At 32.4% G+C, this 20,452-nt stretch overlaps 1 protein-coding gene across 1 annotated transcript in view; it reads right to left on the minus strand.

Moving 5' to 3' along the window:
- Positions 1 to 19,425, minus strand: part of LOC126748222 (cysteine protease atg4da) — a 34,139-nt gene extending 14,714 nt beyond the window's left edge. Inside the window, exons 1-3 of the mRNA XM_050457306.1 lie at positions 19,062 to 19,425; positions 10,161 to 10,312; positions 7,071 to 7,263 (exon numbers count right to left, since the gene is read on the minus strand). Coding sequence (XP_050313263.1) covers positions 7,071 to 7,263; positions 10,161 to 10,312; positions 19,062 to 19,224 — 508 coding nt within the window. The 5' untranslated portion in view covers positions 19,225 to 19,425. The remainder of the gene's footprint in view (positions 1 to 7,070; positions 7,264 to 10,160; positions 10,313 to 19,061) is intronic.
- Positions 19,426 to 20,452: the final 1,027 nt, after the last annotated feature.

The raw sequence follows: 20,452 nt of genomic DNA on the forward strand, positions 1-20,452 counted from the left end.
GTCCTAATAACTAATGTGGCACCCACTGTAGGATAATATGTGATTGTTGAATTATTTCAGAACAGATTTAAAGATGTTCAAATTTTTTTTAATTAAAAAAATATGATGAGTCACAAATATGGTTTTCAATTTCACTCGTCTATTTCATAAACATATTTTATACAGGTATATCAAATGTAGTATAGAAAAAATTGAGATAAAATTATTAAAAAGTTACATTTTGATAAATAACATGATTCGAATGTTAATTTCAAGCTAGTAGAATATATTTTCAGAGATTATATATTATTATTTTTATAGTATTTCAAGATTCAAATACTATAAAAATAAAAAGGCAAGATCAAAGTAAAAATAATTTTAAAATTTAAATAAGAGGGAAGAATAAATGGCATATATACAGGGTGTTCATTTGAAAACTTTCCACAACGGATTTATCGAAAACCACTGTTTAAAAAAAAACGCCGAAATACGTCAAAAGGTTTGTTAAGGGGAACAACTTTCTAACCTAAAATTACTTCACCCTCTGCCCCCCCAGGGTCATGCCCTTAAAAATTTTAAATGGCAAGGGGTATCGAGTAATGGCTTGTTTAAAAGGTCTTTCGAAGTCTTTTATTTTTACGTTTAATTTTTTTTAAATCGGTCGATTCGTTTTCGAAATTAGAAAAATCTTTGTTTATCTTAATTTGTTCAGATAGAAAACAAAAACATGAAAATATTAGTTTTTATTTCAATAAGTGTTCAAAATGTTGCCCGTTAGGGTTTGCCAAATCTACAGTTCGTTTATAATTTAAAACGGAAACTACCAACATAAGCAGCAATTCCGAAGATTAGACGTGGAAAAAACTAAATAACAATCTGAACTTTTTTCCGCATTCTTTTCATCAACACAGATATTCTGGGCGACCTGTATTTATTGTTATACCTGCTTAGTTATTTATAGTTGCTAAGGAAAATAAAGAATTTATTTTGCCGTCAGTTACATTTGTGACAGTCTTGGAATAGTGAAAATTTATTTGTTGAATTGAAAATTTTACTTCCAAAATGGTTTACACACTAGCCGAAAGAGTGGAAGTTATTCTAATTTATGGTGCCCAAAATCAATGTGCTCGGCAAACTGCCGTCACGTTTAACGCCAGACATCCGGAGAAGATAACTTCGCATAGGTATGTTTTGGACCTTGTTACTAAGTTTACTGAAACTGGATCTGTTGCAAATAAAAAACGTGATCATCGGCGAATTTCGGATGAAGCCGCTCAAGTTGAAGTTTTCGGTCATTTTGGAATAAATCCTAATACTTCATTACGCAAAATTGTTGCTGCCACTGGTATTTCATTAGGCTCTGTTCACACAGTTACTAAACTTCATAAATTTTATCCATTCAAAATGAAAATATTGCAAGAGTTAACCGAAGACAATTTCGATAGGCGAGTTGAGTTTTGTGAAAAAATGACTGAAGCGATTAATGTAAATACTATTCATGTAAAGAATATCTGCTTCAGCGATGAATGCACATTTTATCTAAATGGATTTGTTAATAAGCATAACTGTAGATATTGGAGCAATGAAAATCCTCATGCATTTGTAGAAGGGCATACCCAGAACCCTCAAAAAATTAATGTATGGGCAGGCATTTTAGGAAATAAAGTGATTGGGCCATTATTTATTAAAGGAAATTACAACATATCCAATAAATGGAGACATTTATTTGGATATGTTGGAAAATACCATCAATCCGCTTATCACTGAATCCATTGAAAACCAAATCGATGATGATGGAAATCCTATACTTGATGAGGCTGAAATATATTTCCAGCAAGACGGCGCTCCTCCTCACTATGTTCTTCCCGTTCCGAAATGGCTAGACGACGAGTTTCCAGATAAATGGATAGGGCGAAGGGGGCCTATAGAATGGCCTGCTAGACCTCCTGATATAACGCCGTTAGACTTTTTTCTATGGGGTCATTTGAAATCTATTGTGTTTACTCCCCAACCTGAAAGTTTGGATGAACTTCGTCAACGCATCATCGACAGCTGCCATGATACCCCATAACATGTTTTTGAAAATGTCCGTCAGGAATTTGAACATCGCCTATATCATTGTTTGGCCAAAAATGGGCAACATTTTGAAAACTTATTAAAATAAAAACTGATATTTTCATGTTTCTGTTTTCTATCTGAACAAATTAAGATAAACAAAGATTTTTCTAATTTTCTCGAAAACGAATCGACCGATTTAAAAAAATCATACGTCAAAATAAAAGACTTCGAAAGACCTTTTAAACAAGCTATTACTCGATACCCCTTGTCATTTAAAATTTTTAAGGGGATGACCCTGGGGGGCAATGGGTGAAAGGGGGTGAAGTAATTTTAGGTTAGAAAGTTGTCTAGATAAATATAGAGAATTACATATATATATATATATATATAAAAAATTTCTTATCTCAAAATCCTATATTATTACAATAAAACAAATTACATAATTGTGTTTTAAACCTGTGAAAAACCTGTGAAAAACCTCTATCAAAACCATTTATGACTTTTTTAATACGTTGAATAATTACGGAGATACAAAAGGGGTCCCAAAATCCAAAATTTTCAAAAACACTCTGTATATTAAAAACTATGATAACCGTCAAATTTTTGATAATGGTATATTTCGTATCATAAAAAGGTAATTAAGTAAGCACAGTAATGTGAAGACCACAAAGGTATATCTCCTATAGCAACCTGCAAAAGATGTCAAATTTGGACACCCTATATACAAGTCCATTAAAAAAAATTCCAGTCACGAAAATGTATAAGAAAAATCGAAACATAAACAAAAAAAGTACCATCTTGGTCTTCCATCTACCACTTTGGATTACCATCGCTGTGGTCGGCAAGCGCCGTATGCATGCTGTGTATTTGTGGCACCCAGTTTCTCTGGCTATAATTCAACAAAAACTCTTTTTACTTAAATCTTACGGTTTTTCAGCAAAATGCCATTTTTTACGAAAAGTCCAAATACTAGCCGATTATAATAAAATAGTCACACCCTGCAGACGTATGTAAAAGGATAAGGACGTGGTTTGGTCAGATATGTCTGCCTAAACATCCGTAAAAGTTTTTTGAAATCAGCCTATGGCCAGGTGGTTTTCAGCAAATGCCGGCAATTGTTCAATTGGGCCGGAACTGACTTTTCAATTTCGAAAATATAAGAATTAAATTGGGTAGAAATAGAATGGTATTGAGGACAGGCGAAAATTTGAGTTTTTCAAATATGTGCATATTTTACAAAAATTCGTCTTCATTCAGCGGTAAAAATACGCCGTTTTTTAATGGCGAAATCAAAGTCTATATACAGGGTGATTCATTAATATTGCACGAAAATGAAATGCCGGTTTTTTTGGGTTAAATTATGACGAAAAGTTCCTATAAACATATGTCCGAAAGTGCTTCGTTTCCGAGATACAGGGTGTTCAAATTTTCTTAAAAAATCGATTTTTTATTAATATCTAAGAAATGCCTTTGCTGTTTGCAATGTCATTCACACCATTTCTGGATATCTTAATGATGTATCTTTTTGACATATGACAGTTGATTTGTTATTCCAGGGACGTGCCCACGGGGTAAGCGGGTTAGGTTTTTTGTACAAAAAATAGCACCTAGTAGATTTTTTGAACCTCCTGTACATTTTTTGGATGACGCAACTAAAGATGGAATTGTTTCAACTCTTGGGTGTTTTTCGTATCTCCCTCCGTTTTCGATAAAAAAATTAAGAATTGCTTTTTTGCATCCCTCTGTAAAAATACAAGTAAATGCTTTTAAATCACGCGAAAGCAAAGAAATAATTTTCTTCCTAAAATGTAATACTTACCTATTCATAGTGTCGAATATCAAGTACAGCATTAACAACTGCTGATCTAAAAAATACTGCGGAATGTTGAAATTGTAAATACGTATTAAACAAAATTTAGTAAATACTATTATCGTTTTAGTTTTTGTCGCATTCTTTTCGTTGCTTTGAAAATGCAATAAATAAAATACCAGTTCATTTAACATTACTAGGTGTGGCTCAGTGATAAGGTGTTGTTTTTTTCCTGTCAAGTAGACAATTTCCTCATTTTTGTCTAAAATGGAGTACACTTATAGTGAAATGTGCGATATGCACTTTGTGTATGGTCTTGCTAATGGTAATTCACAAGCAGCGAGGCGTATTTACGCGGACAAATACCCTAACCGAGTACTTCCTCATAGTCAAATGTTTACTCGCCTCCATCAACGTCTCAGAGAAAGTGGAAGTTTTAAAAAACTTACAGTCGACAATGGACGACCCCGCACAGTTGCAACCGCAGAAGCTGAAGAAGCAGTGCTCCACGAAATCGAGGATAATCCTTCAACGAGTACAAGACAGATTGCTGCCACTTTAAACATTAGTCAGCCAACAGTGTTTAGAATACTGAAAAATTGTAGCTTTTGTACCCGTATCACATCCAGCGGGTACAAGCACTTTTGCCAGACGACTATCCTCATAAAGTGGCTTTCTGTCGATGGTTACAACAAAACATTGTAGAAAATCCTCCTTTTTTATCAAAAATACTTTTCACGGACGAAGCTAATTTCTCCAGGAATTCGATAATGAATTTCCATAATAATCACATTTGGGCAGATGAAAATCCACATGGAATAAGTGAAAGTCGCCATCAACACCAATTTTCACTGAATGTTTGGGTTGGAATCATTGAAGACCACTTAATTGGTCCTTTCTTTTTGCAACAAAGGTTAAGTGGAGAAGTGTATCGGCGTTTTCTTCAAGAGGAGTTGCCAACACTATTAGAAAACGTCCCGCTTGACTTAAGGTACCAAATGTTTTTCATGCATGATGGCGCTCCGGCGCATTTCAGCTTAATTGCTCGACAGTATTTAGATAGAGTATATCCCAATCGTTGGATAGGTCGTGGAGGTATACAACCCTGGCCTGCGCGATCTCCCGATCTAAATCCAATAGACTTTTTCCTCTGGGGCCACCTCAAGCAATTAGTTTATACCACCCCCATCGAAAATGTTGAAGAATTAAGAAATCGTATTATTGCAAATTGCGATATTATTCGAAACACGCCAGGGATCTTTGAACGTGTTCGCCAGTCAATGCGTCGCAGGACAGACGCATGCATTGCAGTTGGAGGAACTCATTTTGAACAACTCTTATAGCGTACGTTTCTTAGTCCATAGCTTTTCATTACTTCATCAATTTACTAATGTTTATTCTGAAGAATTTAATTAATATACCTAAGTTTAATTAAAACTATTTTTCAACAGGTAGTACAGTTAATGTCATGTCAAAATTCCAAATTACCGTATTTACTATTCTTCACCCTGTAAATCGATAAGTAGGCATTTTATTATGTTTATTCAAGTTTTTTCAAACGTTTGCATTAAACTAATTTTTTTATCGAAAACGGAGGAGATACGAAAAACACCCAAGAGTTGAAAACAATTCCATCTTTAGTTGCGGTCATCCAAAAAATGTACAGGAGGTTCAAAAAATCTACTAGGTGCTATTTTTTGTACACAAAAACCTAACCCGCTTACCCCGTGGGCACGTCCCTGGAATAACAAATCAACTGTCATATGTCAAAAAGATACATCATTAAGATATCCAGAAATGGTGTGAATGACATTGCAAACAGCAAAGGCATTTCTTAGATATTAATAAAAAATCGATTTTTTAAGAAAATTTGAACACCCTGTATCTCGGAAACGAAGCACTTTCGGACATATGTTTATAGGAACTTTTCGTCATAATTTAACCCAAAAAAAACCGGCATTTCATTTTCGTGCAATATTAATGAATCACCCTGTATTTCAACTTTATTTAATTCTATTCAATTCATATATATTTCAGTTGAAATATACAGTGTGAGTTGGATTAAATTCAGTAGTTTATATACTTTTCTTTCTTAAAAAAATCCTCGGACTCGTCGATTAGTATTTTTGGTTGCGCTCTTTTTTGTTTAAAACAAAGACAATGTGTCCCAAAAATAAGATGTGATTAACGATTGACCCTAATTTTTTATTGCGTATTTTTAAAGAGCGTATCAAATATATTTTACATAGCTGCAAAATTTAAAATTTATCTGATTAACCGTTTTCAAGAAAATTAAGATAATTTTTTTTTATTTAATATAAATAATAAAATCTGTTTTACTCACAAAGATTTTTAACAAACGTTTAACGTTTAATATGTAGCCAAAGGAGGGAGAAAGTAAACTCAAAGTCCAAGTCTCATAAATCAAGCGTCTATTAAAGGTTACGCGTTTCGCCGCATTAGGGCATCATCAGACCTATCGAAATACAAAAACCACACACTGGCTCACGCTAACATAAATAAAAAAAAATAAAATAAAATAAGTTTACACCATCGTGTATCGCTATTGACTCAATAACGATAGTCAATAACGATTTATTGACTTTAATTATTTTTCTTTTATTTTGTAGTTTAGGCAGTAGGTGATTCCTCTATAAGTTGGAGTACTTCTTGGTTGGTGCATAAGTTTTTGCTGAAAGCCATTTATGTAATCGCGTATAGTAATAGTTTTTGTTTGTAAATGTTTTATTAGAGTTCTTTTCAACATCAACTCATAGCCCTAATGATCGCCTATGAATGAATAGGAAATTATTATATTTATTGTGCTTTTATTTCTTTCGCTGAACAGTGCTTTATGTTGACTTTCCCGATAAAACCCTATAGTTTTCACATTTTAGTTTGTATGTAATTAATTGATTTAACTGTGGGAATTATATTAAATTTATTGCTTTCCATCAGAAGAAAGATGATGGAAAAGTATTTTGTGTATATTTGTGTTCTTTGCATAAATGTAAGTTTACTTGGTTAAAATCACATATTGCGAGTAAATTTAAATAAATAAAATAGGTTTTTATTAAGAGGGGAATTCTTTGTGTAACACCCCAGAAGAGCCTATCGTTCTATTTTTTATGCATTTTACAAAATTATTTTTTATAGCACTCTAATAGCCGGGGATTTCTACCGCCTTTACCGCAATCTAACAATGATTACATATAAAACTCACCTCTGCCTAGAAAATGTAAGACTAATGCTTGAGCAATCATCATTTGCCCACTTCTAATCATGCATCCCCATCCACAATCGCTACTATAAGCAGAGCCATTTAAAATTTGAAACTCTCGTCTGTAAGTAAGCCAAATTTTACTTATAAAGTCTTTTTTAAATGCTTCAATGCCTTCCTCTTCATTAGCAGAAATCTAGAATTAATTAATAGTACATAATAATAATAATAATAATAATAATAATAAGCCTTTATTTCCAACAGGCAACTTGCCCAATAACAGGAAATAGTTGCAAAACAATGAAAAATATAGTTAAAAAAACACACACAAACAAACCTAAAAGAATGAAAAGAAAAAAGTAAAGTAAAGTCACAATCTCAAAAGTTATCCAAAAAATTAGAACAAATAACTATTAATATTATATAAAAACCCAATTATAAAAGTTTAACAAGATAATCACATATTCAACAAAATTAAATTAAATGAACTGCAATATACCTACTAACTATAACTTAAACACATGGGTCTTAATCCCAAGAGTAATGATCCACCAAGATATCGACAATCACATGAACCGAGAGAGAGAAATTTATATCACACATGTGACAGATCCGATTAAATATAGCGCATATTGTATACAGTGGCGATTTCAACAGGATGTGACATGTAACCCATGCACGAATTTTACAGAGAAGATCATTCTTCTGAGATGTAATGGATGTAGATTGAAGCGTTCCAATAGTTGCCGATGATCAAACACTCTTACCGGATATATGACATCTTGTCTGAAGGCCAAAAACTTCGCAAATCTATGCTGAACAGATTCAAGGAGACCAACATGATTCTGATAGAGCGGGTTCCATATAATGCAGCCAAACTCCAGTTTTGATCTCACAAATCAACAGAAAAGCAGTCTTAATGTAGATTCCAAAGTAAAACTCTGAGAACTTCTAATTATGAACCCAAGCCTTCTCAGGGCCGACTTGACTATGTTGCTGAAGTGTGGAACGAATGTAAATTCAGAGTCAAAGGTGATACCAAGATCAGTAATTTGCTCTAATCTACTCAAAATAGTATCATAATTAAAGTAATTAAAATTTAAGGGTGTTTTTGATCTAGAGTAACTGACCACACTACATTTAGCCGCATTCAAGCCTAACCTGTTAACAGCGCACCATACCTCCAATGATTTAGACAGTTCTGAAGAAAAACACAATCCTCCAAACCATATACATTTAAATATAGCTTCAAATCATCGGCAAAACCCAGCCTATGACAAGTGAGTGACTCAATCAAGTCATTTATAAAAAAACTAAAATACCAATCAAGTAGGAATGAAATAAATTAAATAATCTCCCTGAAAAACCATACTGAGTTAATTTATGCAGCAAAATATAGTTATCTATCCGATCAAAGGCTTTTTGAAAGTCGGTATAAATAACATCGACTTGAGTATTAACATCGAGTGATTCACAGATGTGGCTAGACAGACAGGATAAGTTAGTAACATCGCAGATCAGATCGCCCGCTAAAAAATCCATGATGGTCTACAGAGATGAGTTCTTTTGCGTGACTAAATAGCGACCGATTCAGGATAATTTCGAAAATTTTTGAGAAGTTACAGAGTAATGAGATTGGCCTTTAGTTCACGATTTGATCCCAGCTTTTAAAATAGGTATTATTTTAGCAGTTTTTCAAATTTCAGGAATTTGTTCTGTTGACAGTATTAAGTTGAAAATGTAGGTCAGCGGATCAGCCAGGACACCAATGCAATCTTTAACCAAGAAGCTAGGTACACCGTCTACACAGAATGTTAATTATTTTTGAGTTTTTTACTAGCCAAAATAATCTGGGAAGCATCAACGTGGGAAATGTCAAAGTGGGGCACATTATCAGACGTCGTCGAATGGTTAATGAAATTTGATTGTATAAATGCCTCACCAAAGAACAGTGCAAAAGCATCAACTATGTCTTGTGGGTCTTTAATTACCACGTCATCGGGTAGCCTCATCATACCAGGAATCCTGGTGCCAGCCTTCTTAGAACCAATAAAATTCCAAAAGCTAGATGGGTCCAAAGAAATATTCCTTTCGGTGTTTGATATATACAACTTATTTTAATTGCGTATTTGTAGTTTGATAAGGCGTCTAAGAGAATGGAATTTATTTTGAAAGAATGGAGAATTGTACATGTTAAAGTCCTTGAAAGCCTTTTCTTTCCTATAAATGTTCTTAATCAATTCTTGAGAATAATAATGTGAAAATCTTCTTTTACGTTGCTGCTTAAGAGGAATGTGTGCGGCAAATATGCTATTCAATATATCATATAGGGCTCCACATGCATCATTAACGTTAGAGGATAAATACACAGTAGACCAGTCAGCTTCAAGGATCGAGTCATAAAGGAGATGGAAGTTGGCCTTTCTAAAGTTAAAAGAATGAGATAAGTTTTTATTAAGCTAAAAATTATGGACACGTTGGCCTGAGACAGTAAAATCAATTTCCAGTGCAGGATGATGCAAATCCTCCAAGACAAAAGGCACGCCACTACGCGAAACAGTACAGGTGAAGTTGGATAAAACAAGATCCAATAGTCTGTTATTATAGTTAAGGATGTGATTACACTGAACAAGATTAAAAGTGTTAGCAAAATTATTCACAGCAATAGACTTTTGACTAACATGATTACCTGTAGGTGAGTTAATAGAGAAATCAGATACGTTAAAATCGCCCACTATTATTACATTATGGTTTAGCTTTGATATTAAAAGTGTAAACTGATCCAGAAATTGCTCGAAAATTACAGATGTGATAGATGGTGGGATGTACAAAACAATCATGTAAAATATCTGTAACCTAATAGTAAATTTACAGCCAACAACATCGATAAAGGGCGCAATACTGTTGCAAAAATCAGACAAACTAATTTTTTCAGACACAATGTTTTTAGAGAACAAAGTGCATGCTTATTTCTAAGTAAACAATGATCAAGCTTATAATTGAAAAAATATGTGATATTTGAGTGGATTAAGCTTACTTTTACATAAAATGATTGTATTTTTTTATATTAGTTAAGTTAGAAAATAGACTTACTTCACTTTGATTTTGAAAGGCAGCCACATCAGTTCCTAATTCGGCGGATTCCGAAGAAGAGGCTTCCAATTTTCTATAGCACATGCCTAGAAGCCATACAGGAGATTCTTTTGAAAAATATGGCTTTAATTTTGCACCTACAGAGTTTAGTTCTGAAATAGAGTATAATTCCTTATTATATATACGATATCATGTAGTGATAAATAACAGAAGAACAGAAGAGAACCAAAACAGCTAAACTAAAATAATGTACAACCTACAACCACCTAAACAACCTATTCGTTCCTGATTACATCACAGATTTAACTCCTCTATTGACCAAGTGTTAATATTAGTTTTAATTAGTTGTTAATGTTTTGCTGCGGAAAATTTCACCATTATTAATTGACTTTTTGGGCAGAGGTACTTGACACTCACAAACTTGAGTTTGGTCAAGACAAAGACATCACAAAGACACATATTTACTAGTTAAGGAGCTGATTTAATGAATGATGCAAATATATATCTCCAATAAATAACAGTGTCAAGAAGCCAAGGTGAAGCAGGTGTACTGTAAAGTCGCAATGAAATAAGAGGTTCCCATGGTGGTAAAACAACAATTTTAAACGTTTTCCACCTACAAATTTGGAATTACTATCGAAAATGAGGACGACGTTTCATGATCGGCTAAATTATTCTCGAGCATTTAATAAGTTAAATATTTGATAACATATATCATTAAATAATATTATTTAATGCTTTTTTTTAAAGAATTAACATACCAAACCAAAAACGAAGAAGTTGTAAAAGCATCGCAATGCAACAATGCAAAACAAATATATTTAGCATCTTTGAGATAAAAAGTAAGTTTATTCTGTGTTGGTGGAACAATGTGTCTCACGTAACATTAACCAGATTTATGCTATTTGCATCAGAATCTCATTTAATTAAATGTTCCTAATTAACTGTGTAGACATAAGCGAACTTAATTACATTATTATCTGTCAATCTCCTTCAGTCTGTCGCAGAAAACTTTGGTAGTAGTAATTAGTAGTTACCAAGATAATAAAATCACAGACTGAAGTCAAGGAAATACACAAATAATTAATACAATATGGTTAACTTTCCACTAACAAGGCCAACCTTTTGTGGGCTTTTGTATGTTTAGAGGTTATATATTATCAACTCCTAACTTATATATTAAAAAAAAAAAGCAAAATAAATACACAAATGTTAAGTAAAATGAAAATAAAATATATGTATATATATTTTATAGAAAAACAAAATATTGTGTGCATATTTTGTGATGCAATGAAAGCTATAAAAAGAAGAAAATAATCGTTTCGTTCGATAATCAATAAGTTATTATTATAAATTTAATTTTTTATTAAATAGACACAGATGGACTCATTCAACAGAGGGCCGTCACAAAACACAAGCTTCTTGATAAACTTTCATTTGTTTATCAAGAAGTTTGTGTTTTGCCAGGTATGACTATTGATACACAATCAATGAAACAAATACGTTTAAAAAAGGATGCTGACACATTATGTACATATAAGCACACGTATAATAAGGAAGAAGCTATATCGTCTGATGCATACGATATACCCAAGCGTGTCGTCAATCGACAAATCGACAAAAACTAGGCAATCCGCAAGACACTCACGATTGAAAATTTTATTTTGAATCAGTCATATCGAGTAATCGTGTCCAATCGTAATTTTAGAATCGCAATACTGGCCTTTCTAAAAGGGGTTTTGCCTGACTCCGTTGAATAGAGGACAAAGTGTCGTCGTTTACATGCAGCACGCTGTTTAACGCTTTGCAGAATTCGTTGTTTTCATTAGTATAAGCAAAGTAAACTTTTTGAAATTTATATATGCTCTTTTACTCTACTTTTTCTACCAAAGTTGATATCAGTTTCTTGGACACCAACAATTTGCGAGTTATCGCCGTTTACATTTGAAGCCCAAGTCACGGAAATGAAATCAAGATTTTGAGACTGAGCGGGCATTGTTAATAATGAACTAAAAAAAATAATAAAACTTCTTATAAATTTACTGAACTTGTTGATCAAAACTGAGGTAGCCAAAACTAGTGATACAAGATACAACTACAGAAAACCCTGAGAAACGATATAAATATTATTACTAGAATAACTTCGGAACTCAAAAGGTCCCTTTTAGGAAAGGATATCAATCCTCAAACAACCCTTGGGTTGGTTGTTGTAGATAGAGTATCCATGAAAAAAAAAATGGTTTTTATTACTTTTTTTTTTTTTTAATTTGAAATAAAAGCTCTAAGAGGCTTAGTCTCTAAACCTCCATCAAATTTACCTCATTCTGGACACGACACTATAGACAGGCAAAAAGTTTCTCTTCATGCGCATCAATCAACATCGAATACGAATAAAAATAAACAGCTTGCAAGTCACTCATGCAATCATTGTTCCTAGTTAATTTAAAAAAAAAATAATAATAATAATAAACCTGCAAGTATTTCCGCTCCAGTCCATCCAAGAAAACAAGACAAACAGTTCGTTATTGGCACTGGCCTCAATAATAATCAAATCAAAAGTGAATCAAATATTTATTGTTTTAATACACCTAAAATGTCTCAAACAGTTCATGATTAAAATTTTAAAAAAAACGCCAATAAAACAAAAAACACAATGCAGCTGCCTAATAAAATCATTTTAAAACACAAAAAAGTAAACCACGTGAATAGGTTAAAACATGTTAACATTATACATGTCACAGTAAAGTTCTAAAAGATGCATAGTGTGGTGCCATCAAGGTTTATTATATTATGTTTCCACAATAGTTACCAACCACAAATTTAAAAAGCTGCACTACAAAATGTTCTTAAATCACAGGGAATCCCCAAAGAATTCGCCAAGAGAATAGTAGGCCTTTGCATAATCAACAACATTTTTAACTGTCTTTGAAATATTCTTAGGGATAAGGAGATTTTAATCAATATGGGAAGATGATTATGCTATGCAGTGTTTTCATTTCAATACGATCGTCCCTTAATAACTTCTTAAAAAAAAAAACGTCAATACCATCCGTACAGATGGACGTTTAAATTTATATTTGACAAAGTTCTGTCAATGACCTCCAGCTAACCGCTCACTTTGATATGTCAAATTGGAATCCCCTTCGTGTGAACATTGTAAGTAGCATTCACGTGTCAATTGAACAGTACCAAAAAAAATTAGCTAGGTTGACGTACCAGCGAATAGTGAGCTAAAATTTCTGGCAGTAATGAATATTTTATCAACGTCATAGTTTGGTGTCAAAGCCATTTGATGTCAAATGGCTATTCTATAGTGTGATATACCATTTCAAAGACAATCTACCACCCAAAGGTGTATAAACAATGTAAGTTTATATACTAAGGGTGTAAAAAAATGTTTAAAAAATAAGCAATTTAATCAGTTTATAGAATTTATTTTATTAAGTGCTTAAAATGTGCTCCGTTATTCGCGAGACAATAATAAAGTATGTTTGGAAATTCCTCACGAACATTGGCAAGTATTTGTGCGCTTATATCTCTACATTCGCGAGTAATTCCATCCTTTAAATAATTAATATTTTCAGGTGAGATTTTGCTTTTTAAATACCCCCAAAGAAAAATCTAGTAGTGTTGTCTGGCGACCGTGCGCTTCAGTCAATTGCACCATGCCTGCCAATCCACAGGCCTGGAAACTGTTCATTACGCCACTCTCGAACTGTTAAAGCGTAGTGCGGGGACGCTCCACCTTGTTAGAAATTCAAATTATTTTCGTTTAGTATCCCAACACCACATTCATCCACTTGGTTTTCCAAAGATTGGACGATTGAAGAATATATTGTATTTTCGAAGAGATCTAAATACATTTGTCAAGCTAAATTTTCTTCCAAAAAAATGGCCCGATGATTTTTAAATAAATTGATAATTTTTTTCAGGATTCTGAGTATGATCCTCTCGGTATGCCAGTTGACCAGCCCATTTAGAAAAGTTCACTCGTCACTGAACCAGATGTTCTTTAGTAATTGGGGGTCCTCGTCAATTTGCTGGCACATCAGTTCGCAAAATTCAATTCTCCTACAAAAATTGTGTTCTCCTAGTAGAGAAAAAATAAAAACCTAGGCTACCCTAAAACTCTAGGTCTCAAAACATCCTTTAACATGCTTAGTGAAAGCAGGTCATGTCGTGAGAGTTGTTTGTCTATTTTATAAGGTCTGAAAATGCTTCATTAGCGAAACATGTAGCCTTCGTGACATATATAATATATCATATATGGGGTTTTTATTATTTCTCTACTTACGTAGGTCTCTTTGAGATAATGAACGAGTTCTTTTAATGTCTTCTCCTAGTTGTTAAAGGATTTGAATTCTGTGAAAAAAAAACTTATCTTTTTTTTTAATTTTGTGTACCGAACCTGTTGAAATATTAGTTAATTCTGCGACTTTAGGGATAGATAATAATGGATCCATTGTGAATTGTCTCAGTACATCAATTTGGCATGTTTCATTAACAACCCTTTCCTCAGTACACTTTTTATTGCATACTGATCCTTTTTCCTCAAACTTAGCCTACGTTCTTGTATGCCATTGTATGGATGTATGTCATTAAATGCACTAGCGGCTCTATGAGCGCTCCCACCTTCAGCGCCATAAAGAAAAATAATTTATATTGTTGTGGCTAGTGTATACACCAACTAAAACAAACTCGAAAAATTTATCCATTATCCTAAAGATGCTGGTCATACACTTTTATAAAAGGTAAAAACACGAAATCTACAGCATCACAAATACATTTAATAAAATTACAAAGGTTACATGTTTCGCTCGACTAGAGCATCATCAGACCATAACATACACAAAACACCTGACATATAAGTAAACCATATATACGTTTACTTATATGTCAGGTTATTTTTTTGGTTTAAATTCTTGCAAAGTTTTCCACATCTCCTTTGGATTTCCCCTATTTCCATATATTTTATAATACTTTCTCTTTTCATCCGTTATTATTTTTACTGCAAAATTTCTTTTTTCTTTGTAATTATTGAAGTTTTCAGAAGTTTTTTTTTATATAACTTATAACTTACATCCCTATTTCTAGTAGCAGCTTCTACAACATCATTCCACCAAACTTTATATCTAGGATAAATTTTGACTGTTCTTAACGGAGCTATAACATCTAATGCATTTATTATGATACTAATTGATTCATTATACTTTTCATTCATATTAGCATGATCAAAATTAAAATTGCGCTGTTCCAGTAGATTGATTAAACTGATAAAATCAATATATCTTCCTCTACTTTGCAAGATTTTGGGCTCTCTTGATTATACATTATTGTGCAAAATTTCAATTATGTAGTGATCAGTGATTCTTGGGCTTTCTTAATACTCTGGCTTGAAACATATTCTGATAGTTTGTTAACACTAGATCAATAATTGAATCCTTATCTCTGCCTGACCTAGTTGTGTCATGTACAATTTTAAATAAACTCACATCAATTAAAATATTCTTAAAATTTTATGATTCCTGATTCAAAATTATTCGCATTTCTGAATTTTTAACCGAGCGTCAGAATGACAATTTAAACAATTATAATCAACTGGTTTTTAAACGTATTAAAAATGCTAGCTACTGCAGTGTTAGTTTTGTACCTATTTACTGCAAAAAATACGTCAAATATTATACTGCAAAAAATGTTGGGAAGAATTTTAGAATATTTATTTTCTCGCAAATAATACCATATTTCAAAAAAAAAATTAGTGTGCTTAAGACCACACGGCTGAAGTAAAACTTCTTTTGCTCCATTCATATGTATATACTATATGTATGTAGATACTCTCTCTTGTTTCTACAGTAATATACCAACCGTAACTCTCTATCTTTCTATCTCCACTAATTCATATATCCTTCTCAACTACCGTTCGCCTCGCCCGATCACACTTTTCGTAACGCATTCTGCAGCTTATTCCCCAACTCAAGCGTGCGTGAAGAAGTTTTACTTAAAAAAAAATAATTTTCTTGCAGGACTTTCGGTATATTCTTTATATTTTTTACACCATATCATTTCGCCTAATTTCTTTCTGTGATTCATTTTTTTTTTTTTTACAGTTTTTTACATTTAATAAAATTGTATATTTCGGGAGTGAATAATATCTATTTGTGTTATACATATTGATACTCTTGACATTACATTAGCTTTGTATGTTTTGGTTCAGAGTCTTGGAGGAGTATTTCTGAAGAATGGGGATGTTGTTGGTTTTACCGGTATAGGTAAACCATATTCATAGAAGCAGAATGCCTTTAGGATGATGGACCATAGCATGCTAAATAACCTTTTTACATGTTTGTGCATATGTTTTTCTTTTTTACAGCTTTGTCAACAAATTTACTTTTATGACAATAAAGCACATATTGATTGATTGATTGAATCAGTGACATATCAACAATTTTGAAATGTGACTTGTAAACAGTTTTTTTTTCCATGGCCATCTTAGTTTTTAAATATTTATAGTCTTTGCCTTTAACTTACAGAAAGAGTTTGTAGCATGGCCTCCTAGGTCTGGATTTTTTTCTGTGAGGTTTTAACAAAAATCAAGTTTAACCTGTCCACAACTATTAGAAGAATTGAAAACTCGAATAAGTCAAGCATGTGAACAAATTTCTAGACAAGAATTACAAAAAAGTTTGTTTAAGAAATAGGAAAATTTATGAAAAGTGTATCAGAAATTATGGTGGTTTCATTGAAGATGTTTACTTTTAGTTTTTTTATCCAGTGGCACTGTAAGTATGTACTTAAAAAAATAATAGTAAAAATTTATTTTAATGACACCCCCTGCATCAACATTTATCAAAGTTAGAAGTTAAGTATCTTGGGTAACAAGGATTTGATAGAATTTAACAGTAAATAGTGTCCTAAGGGTAGTTTACTCTTGAATAAAAAAATATCAAAACCCATTAAAATGTATCTCTATGAGGTAGAGCATCTCTTACCCTGGGCAAAATGTGTGGCTTATAGCCATACAGCCTCTTACAAGAAATGAAAAAGATCATGAAACAAACAACCAAGATATTGGCTTGTATCCATCTTAAGAGGGACACCCTGAATATCTTTCCCTTTTGGGCAGATTGCAGCTTCAAATTTGTTATATTCTATTCTTTTTTATATATACAGTGAGGGACAAAAGTATTGGCACACCATAATTTTATAAAGTAATTTATTAATGTTTACTATATTTATGTAACCCAATAATAACTATCTAACTAAAAACATATAAAAGATTTAGTACAATAATAATAATGAAAAATAAAACAGATTTCCTTAAGCATAACAAGAGCATAACAAAAAAATAAAAATTACATTCTATTTAAAATGGACATTTATTTAAAATGGACATTGATTTAAAATGGACATTGGCACACCAAATAAAAATAAAATTTAATCCCAGTTCTAATATTTTGTAGGACCTCCTTTTCTTTTTAGAATATGAGTGAGCCTCCTTTTGATTGAATGGACCAGCTTTTGCGTATAGGAAGGCTCAAAACTATTCCATTGTTGCAGCAAAACACATTTAAGCTCTTCCTTACTGGAAATATGGTGTTTACTTATTCGTTTTCCTAGCTCACTCCAAAGATTTTCGATCGGGTTGACATCTGAAGATTGAGGAGGTGTATTTAAAATATGAGGGACATTAAACGCAATCCACTGCTTGACTATATAGGCTGTATGTTTGGGATCGTTGTCCTGTTGAAAGTAATAATCACTTGCCAAATTAAGTTTTTCTGCACTAGCTACTTTGTACCAAAATATATTATCTTGATGAAAGTGTGCATTCGCAAATTCAAGACGCTTTTTTTGGTTAACCTTATTAATAAATGGTTTATTCCGAGCTACTCTGGCACTATATCCATCCCTATGAAGAACTCCTCGTACTGTTTTTGAGCTCATGTTGATGCTATCTTCTTCTGTCAATATAGCTGCAATTTCAGAAGCTCTAGTTTGAGGATTTTGCTTAATTTTATTCACAATTTTTCTTTCTTGCCTTGCCATTAACTTTGGCGGACGTCCAGTTCTAGAATTATTTTTGAAATTTTCTGCAGTTTCAAACCTTTTTAAGATACTACGCACAGTAAATCGACTTTTCTTCACAATTTGGGCAATCGCTGAATACAATTTACCCTCTTTTCACTGCTGTACAAATATTTTTCGCTCGGATTCCGTCGTTTCTTGGCCTTTGTGACCCATATTTGCAATGTATGCACTTAAAATAAGCACTAAACCTAAAGAATTATTTCACTTCATATAAATATTCTGTTAAAGAATGTAAAAAAACTGCTTCAAAATTCTCACATACAAGGCACCTATTTTTAAACACTTTGTAAACATGTGTGCCAATACTTTTGTCCCTGGGATTTTTGATAGAATTTTAATATGGGTTCTTTTGTAAAGCCTTTATTTATTAAATTTGTATTAAATATTAAGAAACGAATGCTCTTGGGTATACACTTTAAATTAGAAAATATTTAAATGTAATAGGTCTAGTAGCTTAAGAGGACATATACAAATTTTAATAAAAATCAATATGTGCCAATACTTTTGTCCCTCGGATTTGAATAATGGAGTCTTTAAATAAAAGGAGTAAAAAATCTTAATCAAAAACCGAACCCTAATATGAGGTTAGACATACAGATGTAGGAATACTTTACAATTTGTTTAGGTGACATCCCTATTCAAAAGAACAAAAATGATTAAGGTATTATAAATTTAAGGGAATTTGTATTTATCTCGGTATTTATTTAATTGAAAAAGATTTTAAAAAAGGTTAAAAGAAGCTAACAATTCTGTATACTTAATTTCAGGCAGTGTGTAGTGCCCAGAAAACTAAAAACTTTTCATTTCACTTACCATATTTCATATTGTTCCACATAGAGAGGAACCGAGTTTTAACCTTCCCCTCAACATCATTGACACTCTCTTGAACATTTATTGTAGTTGAAGTAGGTGGTGGTGAGTTGAGCTTTGGAAGGAAAAAGGACCTATTTTCCCTTGATGCAATTTGTGCATCCATGGTTCACCCAACAAGTCAAAATGACTGCTTTACATTATTTATCTAGTTGGTTTCCACCACATAACATTAATAATAGTTTATTTAATGGAACATTCTTTATTAATTGTTAACAAACCTATTTATTTATTTAAGAATTCTTTGTTGTTAAACTAATGACTTAGGACTAATTTATACAAATTAGTGATGCGAAGAGTCCGGATTAATCGTCCGTTCAATCCGAATATCAAATTATTCCGAATCAATCCGGATATCTAAATCGTCCGGATACACGCCGCCCGTTCGACCGACAATGAAATAAAAGCTTGCACGAGGCCCACGGAGTGACACGAAGTTCCACGTTTCACCGGCTAAGAGAATCCGAATTAAATCGTCCGGACAAATAACCCGGCAATCGGCAATAAGGGTCGCCTGACCTTCAGAAGTTTTTTTGTAAACAAAGAATTTTTGTATTGATATTTTGCATCGTTTAAAATACACTTGATTTATACACAATGTAATGTAATAATACAATGTAACATAACTTTTTGAAGAGACCAATCTGGCAAACCATCGTGCAAAGTTTCAAAAAATTTTAATAAGCGAATCTTGAATTTTTTAATTAAATGTAATTGCAAAATTACCAAATTTTCGGTTCAGGTAAAACCAGATACCAGTCACCAGCAAACAATTTGTTATAAGGCTTTGTCAAATCTGACGTACAGCCGAATATAAAAGATATTTTTTTTGTTTCTTTTATCAATCTCACAACCATACATTCCAAATAAGACACGTTAACATTACTTTTTTATCTAAATTTTTATTTAACATAACGATGAAGTTAAACCAATAATATTTATTATTATCGATTATTAAAAAAATAATTTTATCATACTTAAAATTTAATTATATATATTATACATAATTAGCTATTTTAGTTTTAACATCATGTAGAAATCCGTAAAAACGAAATGTCTAATGGGTTGCATGCATGATGGTTACCTCATATTCGAAAAACAGCTATAAAAAATAGTATTTTTATTTATATTTTAATTTACCGGACGGTCGAGCATCGAGCCCGAAACATGGCATAAATTGCCGAACGGGCGAGACATCGAGCGGATGAATTAATCCGGATTGAAAAACCGAATTTTCAATTCATCCGAATCAATATTGTCCGGATATAGAATTAATCCGGATTTTTACAACACTAATACAAATAACATTTAAGACACAAATGTCACAAAACAAA

Source organism: Anthonomus grandis, chromosome 22 (assembly GCF_022605725.1).
Source record: "Anthonomus grandis grandis chromosome 22, icAntGran1.3, whole genome shotgun sequence".
In the NCBI taxonomy this organism is placed as follows: domain Eukaryota; kingdom Metazoa; phylum Arthropoda; class Insecta; order Coleoptera; family Curculionidae; genus Anthonomus; species Anthonomus grandis.